Raw genomic sequence first — 14,565 nt, 5'->3', positions numbered from 1 at the left:
GATTACATGTAAAGTCAATGCACAGACACGAACGGTTGTGAAAAAGCGAATTTTCCGTCGGACGCTGCGAATGAGACGAAAAAGTTGAAATATTTCAACTCGGCCGAAAAATTCGCCTGACGCCGAACTGCGAAACCCAATCAGCGTTGAGATGCTCCGCCCGGCATCACTGCCGTCCTGCCATTGCTGAATTCAACTGGCTGCTGTAGTGCTGGAAGCGGCACTCATTCAGACACAGGTCAGAGCTGTGTGTGCCCACGGATAATATTATGAACCCAGACACGATGGCGTTTGTGGGACTTCCACAACAAGTATAAAGCAGAACTAGTGGTTATTTCAATGGTGGATGTCAGAAATGATAACTATTTTCACGGAGTAAAGCCAAGGAAAAGCCGCGGCCTTTTTCCGCCACGAAAAAGCGAATGAAGCAAATTTACCGCATAAAGTGGAGCAAGTAAACTCAGGTGAAAAAGTGTTTCACTTTCGGTGTGAACGCAGCATTAGAACTCACTCGTGTCTGTGTAAATTATAAATCTTAGACCTGGTGATGTATTTACATGTTATGGACCAGACATGACAGATGGGAACAGCCCATCATGTTCTTCATTTTTGATGTCAGTTAGTGGATGCTATTTGTAGAAGTTGAAACTTTTGATACGTACAAAACGTTAGTAAAATGTCAACATAAAGATGTTAAACTGGGTGAATTTAGCCCTAGACACTCACTAACATGCATTGATATTCTTCTTCATGTAGCTCTAATAATGCACAAACTATGTACTACTACTATTGTTCTCATTGATCCCCTTCATCTTTTTAAATTCATTACCCCCTCAAATATTTACAAATATAAATAAATAAATAAATTTAACAAAAGTAGTATGCAGAAGCAGACAAAAAACACACAAACCAACAGGGAGGAGGGAGGAGTTAGTGTAAAGGCACACAAAATGTAATGCAAACATGCAGACATGAAGCGCAGAGGACACACCCACATGCAGGACATTCATCACAGAGTAAAAACCTCCAAGCTACGGCTACATTTTAATTCGGAATGAAAGTCTAGTACAAAATGTGGGTACTTGTACTGTACTTGTATTGTATGCTTCATTATTACATGCATTTGACAGGTGATTCTATCTCAACAACAAAATGTTAAAACGGTAATAACAATCCATTAATGCTGTAAAGTATTATACAACTTCATCCCACTTCATCTAAACATTTATCTCCAAAGGTAAATGTCCACTCGGAGTGTTCTGCCAAAATGCTTGTCGTGTTCGTGGATAGGGCTCGAAATACTACGTTCAAATCCACATAAGTGCATGATACATTTTTGTTATGCACATCTTTCTCAGCTCTTCATGCACCAGTCGACGTAACTCAGGTCTACCAACTGTCATGCTCTGACCTACGTACTGTCTTATGTGTGCTGTTATGGTATCCGTTCTTGGCACAGTCAAAGGCCATTTATAGTTGGAAATGGTTTCACTGTACTCAGATTATATAGGTAGGTTATGGGAAGAAAACTCCTTGGTTAAGGTTAGAAAAACCTCATGCTATGTATTAAAACGTAATAACATAACCATAATAAGTATAAATAATTAGTCCAGCATTTGCAGATTGTTTTGCGCAAAGACAAGTAAGAAGCCCAATGCTGTTGCATAGCAAGGGCAAAGTCAACACTGACTTGGTTTCACACGGGACACCAACCACTTTTTAACCAACCATCTCTAGCATCTCCACCTCAGTCGACTTTCTGGCCTGTTCTACTCAGTATTTATTGTTCATTCTGTGTTATGATTGTTGCCTGCTAACATCTCATAGGAAAGAACGAGGTTCCTGAATGCAACATCGACGGGTAAGCGTATTTGTAAAGTAACTTTTCCATTTTTGAACCGAACAACACAGTGTTTTCACTAAAACACTTTCCCAATATGTCAAAGCTTTGTTTTGCAGTGATTGTTGCAGATTCTGATTATGTCTCTGGGTTTAAAAGGTTAAGACTGATAAGGTTATTATTGTAGGTGATTTTAATATTCATATGGATGTCCGCAATGATAGCCTTAGTGCTGCATTTAGCTACCGGAGTTTACGGCATTAGGTAAACGTTCCTACACCAGATGTCTAACTGAAGGTGCTGTTGCTAGATTTAAGAAAGCAATTTCGTCTGTATTTAATTCATTACCATGTCTCAATATAACAGAGGACTCCTTTAGTCCCTCCCAGATTGATCAGCTCGTCAATGGTGCTACTGGCTCATTGAGAGTGACACTGGACTCGATAGCCCCTCTAAAAAAAGAGGATCATTAAGCAAAGGAGGCTCGCTCCATGGTACAACCCTCAGACCCGCATATTGAAGCAAGCATCATGGAAGCTTGAGGGCATATGTCGTTCCAACAATTTAGAGGAATCCCGTTTAGTTTGGCTTGATAGTCTGAGAAAATATAAGAAGGCCCTCCGTAATGCCGGAGGGGCCTATTACTCATCACTAATAGAGAAAAACAAGAGCAACCCCAGGTTTTTCTTTAGCACTGTGGCCAGGCTGGCTGAGAGTCATAGCTCGGTGGATCTGTGTATTCCTATAGACCTCAGTAGTAATGACTTCATGAACTTCTTCAATGGTAAGATTCTGGCTATTAGAGGCAGGATGGGTGATCTCCTGCCCTCGACTACTGCCGGTCCATCCTCAGGTGGAGTGGCATTGGAGGGGTCTGATGTGTGTCTGGATGGCTTTTCTCCCATCAACCTTGACCAATTATCTTCAACGGTCTTTACTTCTAAATCTTCTACCTGTCTCCTGGACCCTTGTTCCGATGAGGCTGCTTAAAGAAGTTTGACCTTTTTAATTAGCTACTAGATATTATCAATGGGTCTTTACTAACGGGTCATGTACCAAGCCCACTCTGGATCCAGAGGTCTTGGCTAACTACAGACCTATCTCTAACCTTCCCTTCCTCTCTAATGCCGTGTTCACACCAAAACAGTTGCGAATTTTCGCAACGCCACTTCGCCTATATCGCGCCGCAGGTGAAAAATTCGCTCTGTGGTTAATCCGTTTTTTCGCAACCATCGCTGGGGAAAGTAGGCGGGGCTTATCTCTGTGTCTTGAAAACATTTACTATTCCCTTCATCCACCAGGTAAATAACCACTAGTTCTGCTTTATACTTGTTGAGGAAGTCCCACACACGTCGGAACATCAACCGCCCCGTGTCTGGGTTCAGAACATTATCCGTAGTCACACACAGCTCCGACTCCTCCAGGACGAGTGTCTGAATGAAGCCGCTTCCAGCGCTCCTTCAGGACCAGCAGCAGTTTGATTCAGTAACGGCAGGACGACGGTGATGCCGGGCGGAGCTTCTATCTCCGTGTTTGTGAAAGCATTTACTATTTCCGCCATTCAGCATTGAATTAACCTCTAGTTCTGCTTTATACTTGTTGAGGAAGTCCCACACACGTGGGAACTTCAACCGCCCCGTGTCTGGGTTCATAACATTATCCGTAGTCACACACAGCTCGACTCCTCCAGGACGAGTGTCTGAATGAAGCCGTTTCCAGCGCTCCTTCAGCGGGCCAGCAGTTTCATTCAATAACGGCGGTGATGCCGGGCGGAGCTTCTCAACGCTGATTGGCTTTCGCAACTCCGCGTCATGCGAATTATTCGCTGGAGTTGAAATATTTGAACGCCGGCGAAAAAGCGAAAAAGCGTTTTGCCTCTATCGCGACGCTCGGCGAAAAATCCGCTTTTTCGCAACCTAACGCGGCTGTGCATTGACTTAACATGTAATCTGGACGCGCAAATATTTCGCAACTGTTTTGGTGTGAACACGGCATAAGATACTTGAGAAAGTAGTCGCAAACCAGTTGTGTGACTTTCTACATAACAATAGTTTATTTGAGGACTTTCAGGATTTAGAAAGCATTATAGCAGAGACAAGACAGCACTAGTAACGATTACTAATGACCTTCTAGTTGCATCAGATAGGGGACTTGTCTCTGTACTGGTCTTATTAGACCTTAGTGTTGCATTCGACACCATTGACCATGACATCTTATTAAAGAGACTAGACCAGTCGATTGATATTGAGCGTACCTCACTAAGGTGGTTTAAGTCCTATTTATCAGATCGATCTCAGTTTGTATTTGTAAATGATGAAGCCATTGTCATGGAGTTCACAAGGTTCTGTGCTTGGACCAATTTTATTCACCTTATATATGCTATCTTCAGGCAATATTATCAGAAAACAGTCCATACACTTTCATTGCTATGCCGATGATACTCAACTATATCTGTCGATCAAGCCAGATGAAACCCACCATGTCGCTAAACTTCAAGTGTGTCTTAAAGACATCAAAACCTGGATGACCTGCAACTTCCTGCTGCTGAACTCGGACAAGACTGAAGTTATTTTACTCGGCCCAGAACACCTCAGAAATCAATTATCTGATGATATGGTTTCTCTGGATGGCATCGCTCTGGCATCTACCACCACCGTAAGGAATCTCAGAGTTATCTTTGATCTGGACTTTTCCTTTAACTCACACGTAAAACAAATCTCAAGGACTGCCTTTTTTTTACCTACGTAACATTTAAAAAAATCAGGCACATCCTGTCTCAAAGCAATGCAGAAATGTTGATCCACGCATTTGTTTCTTCAAGACTGGATTACTGTAACTCCATATTATCAGGCTGCTCCGTTAAGTCTCTTGGGTCTCCAGTGGATCCAGAATGCTGCTGTGTACGAGGACTAGGAAGGGAGATCACATTTTTCCTGTATTAGTTGCTCTCCAGCTAATGGCTTCCTGTAGGATCAATAATCACATTCTCCTTACCTACAAAGCCTTAACTGGTGATGCACCATCATATCTTAAGGAGCTTATAGTACCATATCACCCCACTAGAGGGCTGCGCTCACTGAATGCGGGGCTACTTGTGGTTCCCAGAGTCTTAACATTTTAGAATCCAATCCCCTCCTAGGGGGGAAGACTGAGCGATTGTTATATAAAACTGTAAATCATAGCTTGCTTTATGAAACCCTCTTTAACTTTGTTCTGCTTCACTTTATCAAAGGCAACCTTTGCAGAGAGAATGTTCACATATTGTGCTATAATGTGGTTTATAGTAGGACCTTACAGCAGCATCATTTCAAAAGAAATAATCATCATGAAAGTGCTTTTTTTTTATAGGCGGACCTGAAACCTTTTAATTTTTTTCTATGTGTCATCTTCATTTCGTCTTAACCAGTAACATATATACTGATATTTACACATCTGAACAAAATCCCACATGTGTGTACCTTTTTATTATAACACCAAAAGTATTCAAATAACCCTAGTCATTGCAGAAATACACCCTTTTTAGTTTGGGTATGCAATTTTCGGGGAAAGGGCCTAAAAATAGGGTGGTTGCCAAAAGGTTTTAAAAAGTAGGATGGGGGCCAGAGCCTTCAGTTATCAAGCTCCTCTTCTGTGGAACCAGCTTCAACTTTCAGTCCGGGGGGGAGGTGGGGGCAGGCACGGTCACCTCATTTAAGAGTAGACTTAAGACTTTCCTTTATTTCCTTCCGGAAGCCTCTGTGCTTCCTCGCCTCATGTGTCCATGGATCGAGGCTGTCTGGAACCGATCCTGCCTGCTGCGATGATCATGGCTGTGGCGGCCCTGCTGATGCCCCTCCTCTCTCCCTCCTTCTGCTGACATGGATCGTGGTCCATGCTCATCCACTAACTGACTCATACGAATAATTTATCTCCTATTCATATAATGCAACTCTGTTACGTTGTTCATTCTTTACACATGACATCTATTGCTTCTGTCCATCCGGGGAGAGGGATCCTCCTCTGTTGCTCTCCCGAAGGTTTCTTCCCTTTTTTCCCTGTGAAAGGGTTTTTACTATCTTATTTGGAGAAGTTTTTCCTGATCCGATGTGAGGTCCCGGGACAGGGACAGATTGTAAAGCCCTCCGAGGTATATTTGTATTTGTGATTTTGGGCTATACAAAATAAACTGAATTTAATTATTATACCATGCTACTTGCAATAACCGGTGCTAAATGCACTACAACACTGCTCTGACCAAATGTGAAATAAAACAAAAAAAGTGTCGTTTAATAAAACAAAAGTTACGAAGGTAACTACAGTTCTATGAATCCTGAAAGACTGCCAGAGGCAGTGTTTTCACACTGGATATCTTCCGTCTTGCGCTTGCGCAGTTCGAGTACGTATACCAAAAATGTCACGTGTGACCTCGGATGAGTCCCCAGCCGGGTATAACTTCCGGCCTCATCCTGACATCATGTCCTGCGGAATCTTCTCGCGAAACCAAGAGATTCCGAGTGACCAAGAACTCTGGCGGTCATCCAGGATTCATAGAACCGTAGTTACCTTCGTAACTTTCGTTCTATTTCATCCTTACTGACTGCCAGAGGCAGTGTTTTCACACTAGATGACTTATACCAACAAAGTCACGAGGAATGTACAGGAACCTACCTTGTCTGACTCAGGCAGAGGAATGTGGACGAAGAACCGCACCCAATGGGTAAGGGGTGGCAATGTTCACTCTGTAGTACCTGGTAAATGTGCTCGGTGATGCCCATGAGGCCGCCGCACATATATCCTCCATGGACACACCTCTCAGGGTTACCCATGACGTTGAGACACTCCTGGTAGAATGGCCCCTTACTCCGGGTGGCAGCGCCCGGCCGTTCGCCCTGTATGCACAGGCAATGGCTTCCACTATCCAGTGGGACAGGCGCTGTTTTGACAGGGCACAGCCCTTCCTAGGTCCCCCATAGCAGACAAAAAGCTGCTCCGTATACCTGCGGTGGCCTCAACATAGGCTCTGAGGACCCGCACTGGGCACAGTAGCCCTGACCTCTCCTCTCCCAATGGAGGGTTAAACTGTGCGAGCTGGATAGGTTGGTTGAGGTGCGAGCGTGTCAGCACATTCGGAAGAAATGCTGCATTAGGCCATAGTGTAACACCCGAGACATCTGAGTTCCACCTCAAACAGGATTCACTCACCGACAGGGCGTGTAACTCGCCTACCCGCTTTGCCGACGTGATGGCAAGGAGAAAGACGGTCTTTGCTGACAGCCATCGCAGCTCTCCCTCTGTTGTGGGTTCAAAGGGAGGTGAGCATAGGGCGTCCAGTACCACGGACAGGTCCCATGGAGGGGCCCTCGGGGTGCTCGGAGGTCGCAGTCGCTGAGCCCCCCTTAAGAAGAGGGACACCAGCTTGTGGCTCCCCACAGTGCCGTTGTCGATCCTAGCATGCTGCCATGAGATAGCAGCTACGTAAACCCTCAGGGTAGAGGGAGACCATGCTGTGCTCAGCATGTGAAATGGTAAGACCCTCAGGAACTTGTTTAGTTCCCTCAGATCTAGGACTGGACGCAGTCCGCCATTCTTCTTTACGAGGAAGTAGGTTGAGTAGAACCCCCTGGCCTGTGACCGGGGTCCCACCACCTTGATTGCGCCCTTGGTCAGAAGCACGGCTAACTCCTGGCTCAGGGCTAGGGACTTTGCCGGGTCTGTGATGGTGGTCATCTTGACCCGGCTGAAAGCTGGGGGCCGGCGTCGGAATTGAAGCTTGTACCCCTGGGTTGGGGTCTGGAGCGTGAGCTACCCAGTAGCTGACATGCTGCTGGGAGAAATTACCGACTGCCGGCTCCGGGACCTCAGTCCCTGCCCCCCTGCCCCTAAAGGCTCTGGGGGGGTGACTGCTAGTACCCCGGCTCGGAAATTGCCTGGGGGGCACGCGGGTAGAGCCGCGTTGGGCGCGGACCGGCATCTCAGCAGGGCGCTGAGGCCGCTGGTGGCTACTGTGGTAAGCTGGGGGCCGAAAATGGCACCAGGGGGCTGCCGTGGACCCTCTAGGTCCGCGGGGTGCGGGCATGTCTCGACGAAGGCCGGAGAACTGCTGCCTGGTCTGAACGGCCTGCACAGTTCGCTAAAGCGCCTGCAGAGCAGCTGAGCCGAAAAGCTCCCCGGGTTCGACTGGGACAGTACGGAGGGTCTGCCTACATGCCTCTGACAGGGGTGACTGTGCCAGCCAAACCTGGCGGCGGGTCTGAACCAGGGTTGACATCATGCGCCCGAGTTCCCTTGACATGAGTGCAAACGCCTGCAGTGAAGCGTCACTGAGGCTGGTGGCAGTAGTGTCGAAGGTAGCCTGCTGCAGAGAAACTAAGAGGGCAAGCATAAGATGAGAGAGGGAATTACCAATACGGCCCATGCATGCTGCCATGTTGTAAGATTGGCAAAGCAGGTCGTCCGTGATCCGACATTGGAGTCGAGGACTCCTGGCGTCCGGCCTCAGAGTCTCTTCAGGGGAAACTATGAGAGACGCCACATCTTGCCGCCTCCTGCATGGACGCCAGGATTCGGGCATCTGCCGAGAGACGGGAGTGAGCCTTGGGGTTCCTCCAACATGCGTGCAACTCCCTCAGATATTCCTCTGAGGGAGGAACAGAAAAGGTGGCAGGGGCGGGAACGCGCCTGAAGAAAGCACTAGCCGGTGCGGGTTCCGGCTGCTTTAAGTCCAGTTGCAGGCGTGCCAGTGCCATGCGAATGACGGACCCCATGGAGTCGTCGACTGGCCCCTCCGAAGGAGTATGGGCTGAGGAATGGGAACCAGGCCCGGAAGAATGGGAGGCCTGCCCGTCACTGTATTCAGTGAAGAAATTGCCGGACGCTGTCAACGAGACAATGTCCTCCTCTAGGACCGGTTCCTCCGGGACCGGTTCCTCTAGGACCGACTCGGCCAGGGGTGGATCTGATGCCCTAGTCCTCCCCGCACTAGGGTGGAGGGTCAGGATAAAAGACTTCATCTGAGCTAGCTTGGCAGTCAGCAGCTCCACCCTAGAAGTCAACCTTCCGGATTTGGCTCTCCTGGGGGTGGGGGCCCTGCGGCCCCCGAGAGCCGGCGTTTGACCCGAGTCTGTCGGGCTGGAGCCGGCTGTCCTGACGGGGGAAGGTCACCCCCACCCATCAGGCATTCCACCTCAGCCAATCTAGCGACCCTCACTGCGTAAGGCATAATGCCGCAGTTCATGCATGGGTCCGCCAAGAGACCCTTCCTTAGGTGCCCGAGGCCCAGACAGGAGGGGCAAAGTTCATGGCCGTCTTCAGGCTGGAGGGGAGCCAAACAGGTCCCACAGCCAGCAAGGTTAAACATGACCGTGACTCAATGTTCTACCAGTAGCTCCAGCGCCTCTTCTAGAGCACCGAGCTTGTGGTAAGGAAAAGAAAAGAAGGAACAGTCTGTCTAGGAGCACAGTCTGTCCAGCAGCTGTGTTCCTCGGTTTCCTCCAGTAAGCTTCAGCGAGAGCACTGAGCTAGTGGGGAACCGGTCGAGTGGCAATAGGTCGAGCACAGTCTGTCTAGGAGAGGGGAGCGCAGCTCTCTCTTCACTAGTCCAGCAGCTACGTTCCTCGGTTTCCTCCAGTAAGCTTCAGCGAGAGCATTGAGCTAGTGGGGAACCAGTTGAGTGGCAATAGGTCAGGCACCGTCTGTCTAGGAGAGGGGAGCGCAGCGCTCTCTTCACTAGTCCGGCAGCTGTGATTATTGGTGATCAGCCAGTAAGCTTCAGCGCTTTCTTCAGAGCACTGTGCTACTGTGGAGACAGGCTGGCACAGTCTGTCTTCTGACAGAATTAGCGTGGTCTTGGTTAGCCTGCTTCTTCTTAGCTTGGGGACACTTCGCCACTATAACAGCTGCAATATCTACCGACATTGATGCACGCGCTCAGTATCGTCAAAGACTCACCCCGCAGCGCCACCAAGTCAGTCCGCCCGGGACGCTGTTCTCGCTTAAGCCGGCCGCGACGGTGTAGCAACCTAGCCGCGCCGAGCAGCGCGCCCGTTAGCACTCCGCTAATTAGCCGGAGCACTCCTCAGAGCGTCCTGCCAATCGTGGGATCTGCTGCTGTCGGCAAATAATGTTAGTCAATCTCACCTGATACGGTGTAGAGGTGATGACCGGGGATTGGTACACTGCCCGGCTCGACGGATGCCGAGCGCACCGTTCCCTCCTATGAGGGTACAGCTTGTCGCAGCCTTTGGAGGGCGAGAGACCCGCGACTCCGACCAGAGGTCACAAGGCTACCAGCGACGAGCTCTGTTTACACAAGTTCAGCTTTAGCTGATGCTAACACATTCGTTAGCCTGCGTAGCGAGAAGATGAAAAAGGACATGATCTCAGGATGAGGCCGGAAGTTATACCCGGCTGGGGACTCATCCGAGGTCACACGTGACATTTTTGGTACTCGAACTGCGAAAACGCAAGACGGAAGATATCCAGTGTGAAAACACTGCCTCTGGCGGTCAGTAAGGATGAAATAGAACAACTTTTCTGTCATTGTCCTGTAGCCGACCATCCTTCTGGCAAAAGACTGAGCTGCTGCATCACACCTGCCTATATAGATTAGGCTGGACAATTGGACTGTGCCATTCTACTACAGCCAGAGGGATGTTCTCAGGAGCAACTCCATCTGCACCACATAGGAGGAACGGAACATCTTCCCTCTCTGCAATCAACTATGGACTTGCCAGCATAGTATATAAAATCATGCAGGAGGAGAATAGGGGCAGTTTCTCGCAGGTCAGTAGATCACTCACTATGTTAGATTATGCTTAGACTTCAGAGTAATTATGTTAAGTTTATTTAGTTACTCCAATTTGTTACTGTTGATTGATCTTGTTACCCATGTTAATTCTTGTAGATACTTTGGGTGAATACAATCCCTATTTTTACCCTATTTACCTGACACAGATTGTAAATTATTTTAACAACCTAAACACAAAAATCTGTAATGAAACAGTTTCAGTAAATCCCTAGAGGAGCAAATGTTATGTGTGACTAAAGAAGAGGATGAAAATAAAAAGGAAAGCACAAAAGCGAATGATAGGACAAGAAAAGTAAAACGATCATGAAAGCTGGGAAATACCATTGTTTTTTTGGGGAGAATAGTATTTTGATGTACCAAAGTCCAAGAAGATGAAGAGGAAACGTAGAAAGCAAACAAACAAAATGATAATAATAATGATATCTACCATACAATGGAGTGTGTTTACCATAGCGCGTCCAATGCCTGTTTGCTTTTCAAAAAGGTGGGGTGGGTAAGAAACACATTTACACAGTTGACCAGTGGGTTTGTTAATACATTAAAGTAAAAACCAAATGATGAAAATGAGTGAGTTAGTACACATGTTAGTAAAAACAATGGTTCATGTCATTCCGTAATTAACTACTTACTTACAGTCAATGGTAGAGGTTAACAAGTGGAAACAGAGACAAAACATTAAAAGGATTTGAAAAGCATCCAGAGGTAAAGATGTTTGTGGTCTGTCTCCATACGAAGGTTCTACCATGTGTCCTGTCTTTCTCAAAAGTATTTTTAAAGGATATGTGTGTAGAAAGGTCCATACCTATCAAGGCATGTTCAATGAAAATTGTAGCGGGTAAATTAAAGTTAACTATTGTGTGTTTTGTACACAAAATGCTTATATTACAAAGCTGTTCTTCTCGACAACAGCTGGGCTCTACAGTGCAGCATTTTGCTCACATATGAAAATGTGAACAATTATTTGGGTGCATGGTTGCAAGTGACTAAATTCTGACACCTGGATTATACAATCTTATATTTAAAACAGTCAGCTAGCAGCCAGTTAATGCTCTAAAGCTGCTCTGTGAATATGTTGATGACTACTGAAATGATATGACATATACCTACTTATCTACCTACCTGTCTTTTTGCCTACCTAGCTGTGTACCTACCTACCTCCCTGTCTAATTACCTACTTACCTGTCTACCTATCTACTGGCCTACTTACCTGCCTACCAACCTTTCAACCTACTTACCAACGAACCAAATATCAAGAAGATGATGAGTTCAAGAAAGCTTTGCTCAACCATCCCCTGTGCCTTACCTGCCGGAGGTTGCGGGTCACTTTGACATCATGCCACGAGTTGTCGTTGAACTTCCCATTGACTGGCTCCACGATGGCCTCAAAGGCTCCAGAGCCCAGATTGATAACAAGGGAGACGCCGCCGTCCTTCAGTGCCAGGTTGACGTAGTCAGCTGACTTGCCGGTGTGGAGAATAAGGCCGTTGCGCTGCCACGTCTTGAAGGAAAGCGTAATCTCATCGCTGCTGCTCTGGATTGGGTTCTGGGAGAGATCGTAGCAGAAGTACTCTGAGCCACGGAAAGTGGCCACATTCTCTTCCCTGGCTGGGGTAAGAAGAGAAAAGAGGAAAGAACAGATTTAAATAAAGCCCATATTTAGCAGTTTGGATTTGAATATTTTCTTCAGGATCATAGCTTCAATAAGATGCTGGAACCAGACCTCTACTTAAAGCATATTGATGAAAGTCCAGTGCTCTGTACTACAAGTACAGTTAAACATACTGAGGGTATCTTTTGGTTATTTTGCTTCACTAACCCTAACAACCACTGTCGTGGCCTGTTCCTTGTTTTATTCCGTGCCACGTTACGGGACTCCTTTTCCTGACTCACACGTTAAAATGTTCCAAAAAATGACTCTCGAGACGCTGATTCAATTTCCATCCTTTTGTCGATTCATTTTCTATTGAATCGAACAAAACAAATCATAAATCTAACTTCAGCTCTTATCCTGAATTAACGTTCTAACGTGAGGTCAAAAAACTATACCGATGTCCCGTTCCACATATGAAACTAAACAACCCCGATATTCGGTCCCGCCCCTTCCTCTTATACCAGCCAGTTGATCCTAATCAGATTAATATAAACAATTAACAGAAAAAGGCCTTATTATTATTATTGCAAAGGAACGTCTTTAAATCATACAAATTAATTATATAACATGATTTATAATCAAACAAAAATATATGGCTCCAACACTGCAGCCCCTAATTGCTTTTAGTACAGCAATTAATAAATAGAGCCATTATTCAAACACAAAAAGGCTGTATATTCTATTAATTTTTCATAGATGAAGTTCATCTTTTTCATACTACTGTCCAGCTCCAGCTACTCGACAGCTTCCAGCAGCAGACATAGCTTGTTGATAGGTCCCTGTAAGACACTGTGGACAAGTCCTTTACTTCCCAGCATGGTCTTTTCGGCAGTATTTTCCCTTTTCAAGGAGGGCAAATTCCAGTGCAAAGTGTTGCTGTTGTTCTAATGTATATATGGCCATTTCCACATTGTCCATATCTTTTACCGTCAGATCCGCACCGAGTCGAACCTTTAGGTTTATGGCACGTTCTTCAGTGATTTATCATTACTCAGCAGCAGTCCTGTATCTGTTATCTTTCTTCTTTGAGTGATCTCCAAGAGCAATCTTTTCAGCTTCAATATCCAAGCTACAGCTTTTTTCAGGCTGTTCCAGTCTGAGTAGTACTCAATTAGCTTACTGGTGGGACTTTTACCCCCAATGCTCGTTGTGTTCACGATCACATCCTTTTTTACTTCAGGATCATCCGAGGAAAGAGAACTTCCTGACGTTTTGTCTGTGTTCTTAGGCCACTGAGATTCCACCTTTTGCAGAAACTCTGGTCCTTGTAGCCATCCTTTGGACTTCATGAACGCTTCAATGTTTAATCCCTGTGAAGCATCATCCGCAGGATTGTTTTTGGAGTTCACATACCTCCACTGAGTCTCATTTGACAAGTCATGAATAACTGCAATCCTATTGGCCACAAATATGTGGAATCTCTTGGTCTTATTGCAGATGTATTTAAGTACAGACTGGCTGTCTGTCCACTGTGCTGATTCTATCTGGCCAAAATCTTCAGATTTCAAACATCTTCTAACCTGAAAATGTTTTAGTTGATCTAGCTCTGTCAGCCATTTTTCATATGGTTTGGAGAATTCCCCAGGGATTGTTACATCCCATCCACACTTTGCCTGGCAAAGATCTTGGAGAATTTGTTTCGCCTTAAGTACAAAGGGGGCAGCAAGACCTAATGGAGCATATACTGAACTGACAGTAGAGAGTACAGCACGCCTGGTAAGATATCTGGTTTTGATTGCTATCTGGAGTCCAAACGTATCGTTTTCTATATTCCAGTACATCCCTAGAGCCCTTTCCATGGGTAGCTTTTCTCTGTCTAGGTCCAGTTCTCTAATCTGCTTGGCTTTGTGTTCATCTGGGACATGTTTTGTTAGTTTGAATCCTCCTTTAGCACACAGCTCCCTGAGATTGTTCATGAGGTTAACAGCTTGCTCTTCTGTTGCCAAAGATTTGAGGCAGTCATCAACATAAAAGTTTGATTTAATGGTGTCAACTGCCATAGAGTCAGATTTGTCCTTGTTATCCTCGGCTGTTTTTTGAAGAGCAAAGTTGGCGCAACTTGGTGAGGAGATGGCTCTGAACAAATGAACTTTCATTCGGTATTGCTCTAAAGGTCGGCTTGTGCCTCCGTCCGGCCACCACAGAAATCTCAGCAAGTTTGAATCCTTTTCATAAACTCGAACTTGGGGAACATCCCTTCGATATCTGCCATGACTGCGAACTTCTCCTGCCGGAACCTCAGCAGAACTCCAAGAAGTGAGTTGGCTAAGTCAGGTCCTGATAGGAGTT

At 46.2% G+C, this 14,565-nt stretch overlaps 1 protein-coding gene across 1 annotated transcript in view; it reads right to left on the bottom strand.

Annotated features, from left to right (window-relative positions):
- Nucleotides 1-14,565, bottom strand: part of nrxn3a (neurexin 3a) — a gene marked incomplete at both ends in the record, with an annotated part of 140,119 nt that overhangs the window by 76,872 nt on the left and 48,682 nt on the right. Inside the window, 2 exon segments of the mRNA XM_079217335.1 lie at nucleotides 11,053-11,097; nucleotides 11,929-12,230. Of these exon segments, the coding sequence (XP_079073461.1) occupies nucleotides 11,053-11,097; nucleotides 11,929-12,230 (347 nt within the window).

The sequence above is a fragment of the Taurulus bubalis genome, assembly GCF_910589615.1.
Source record: "Taurulus bubalis genome assembly, chromosome: 1".
NCBI classification, from domain to species: Eukaryota; Metazoa; Chordata; class Actinopteri; order Perciformes; family Cottidae; genus Taurulus; species Taurulus bubalis.
Note: the sequence above shows the minus strand (reverse complement) of the source record. Positions and strands in the feature narration are given on the sequence as shown.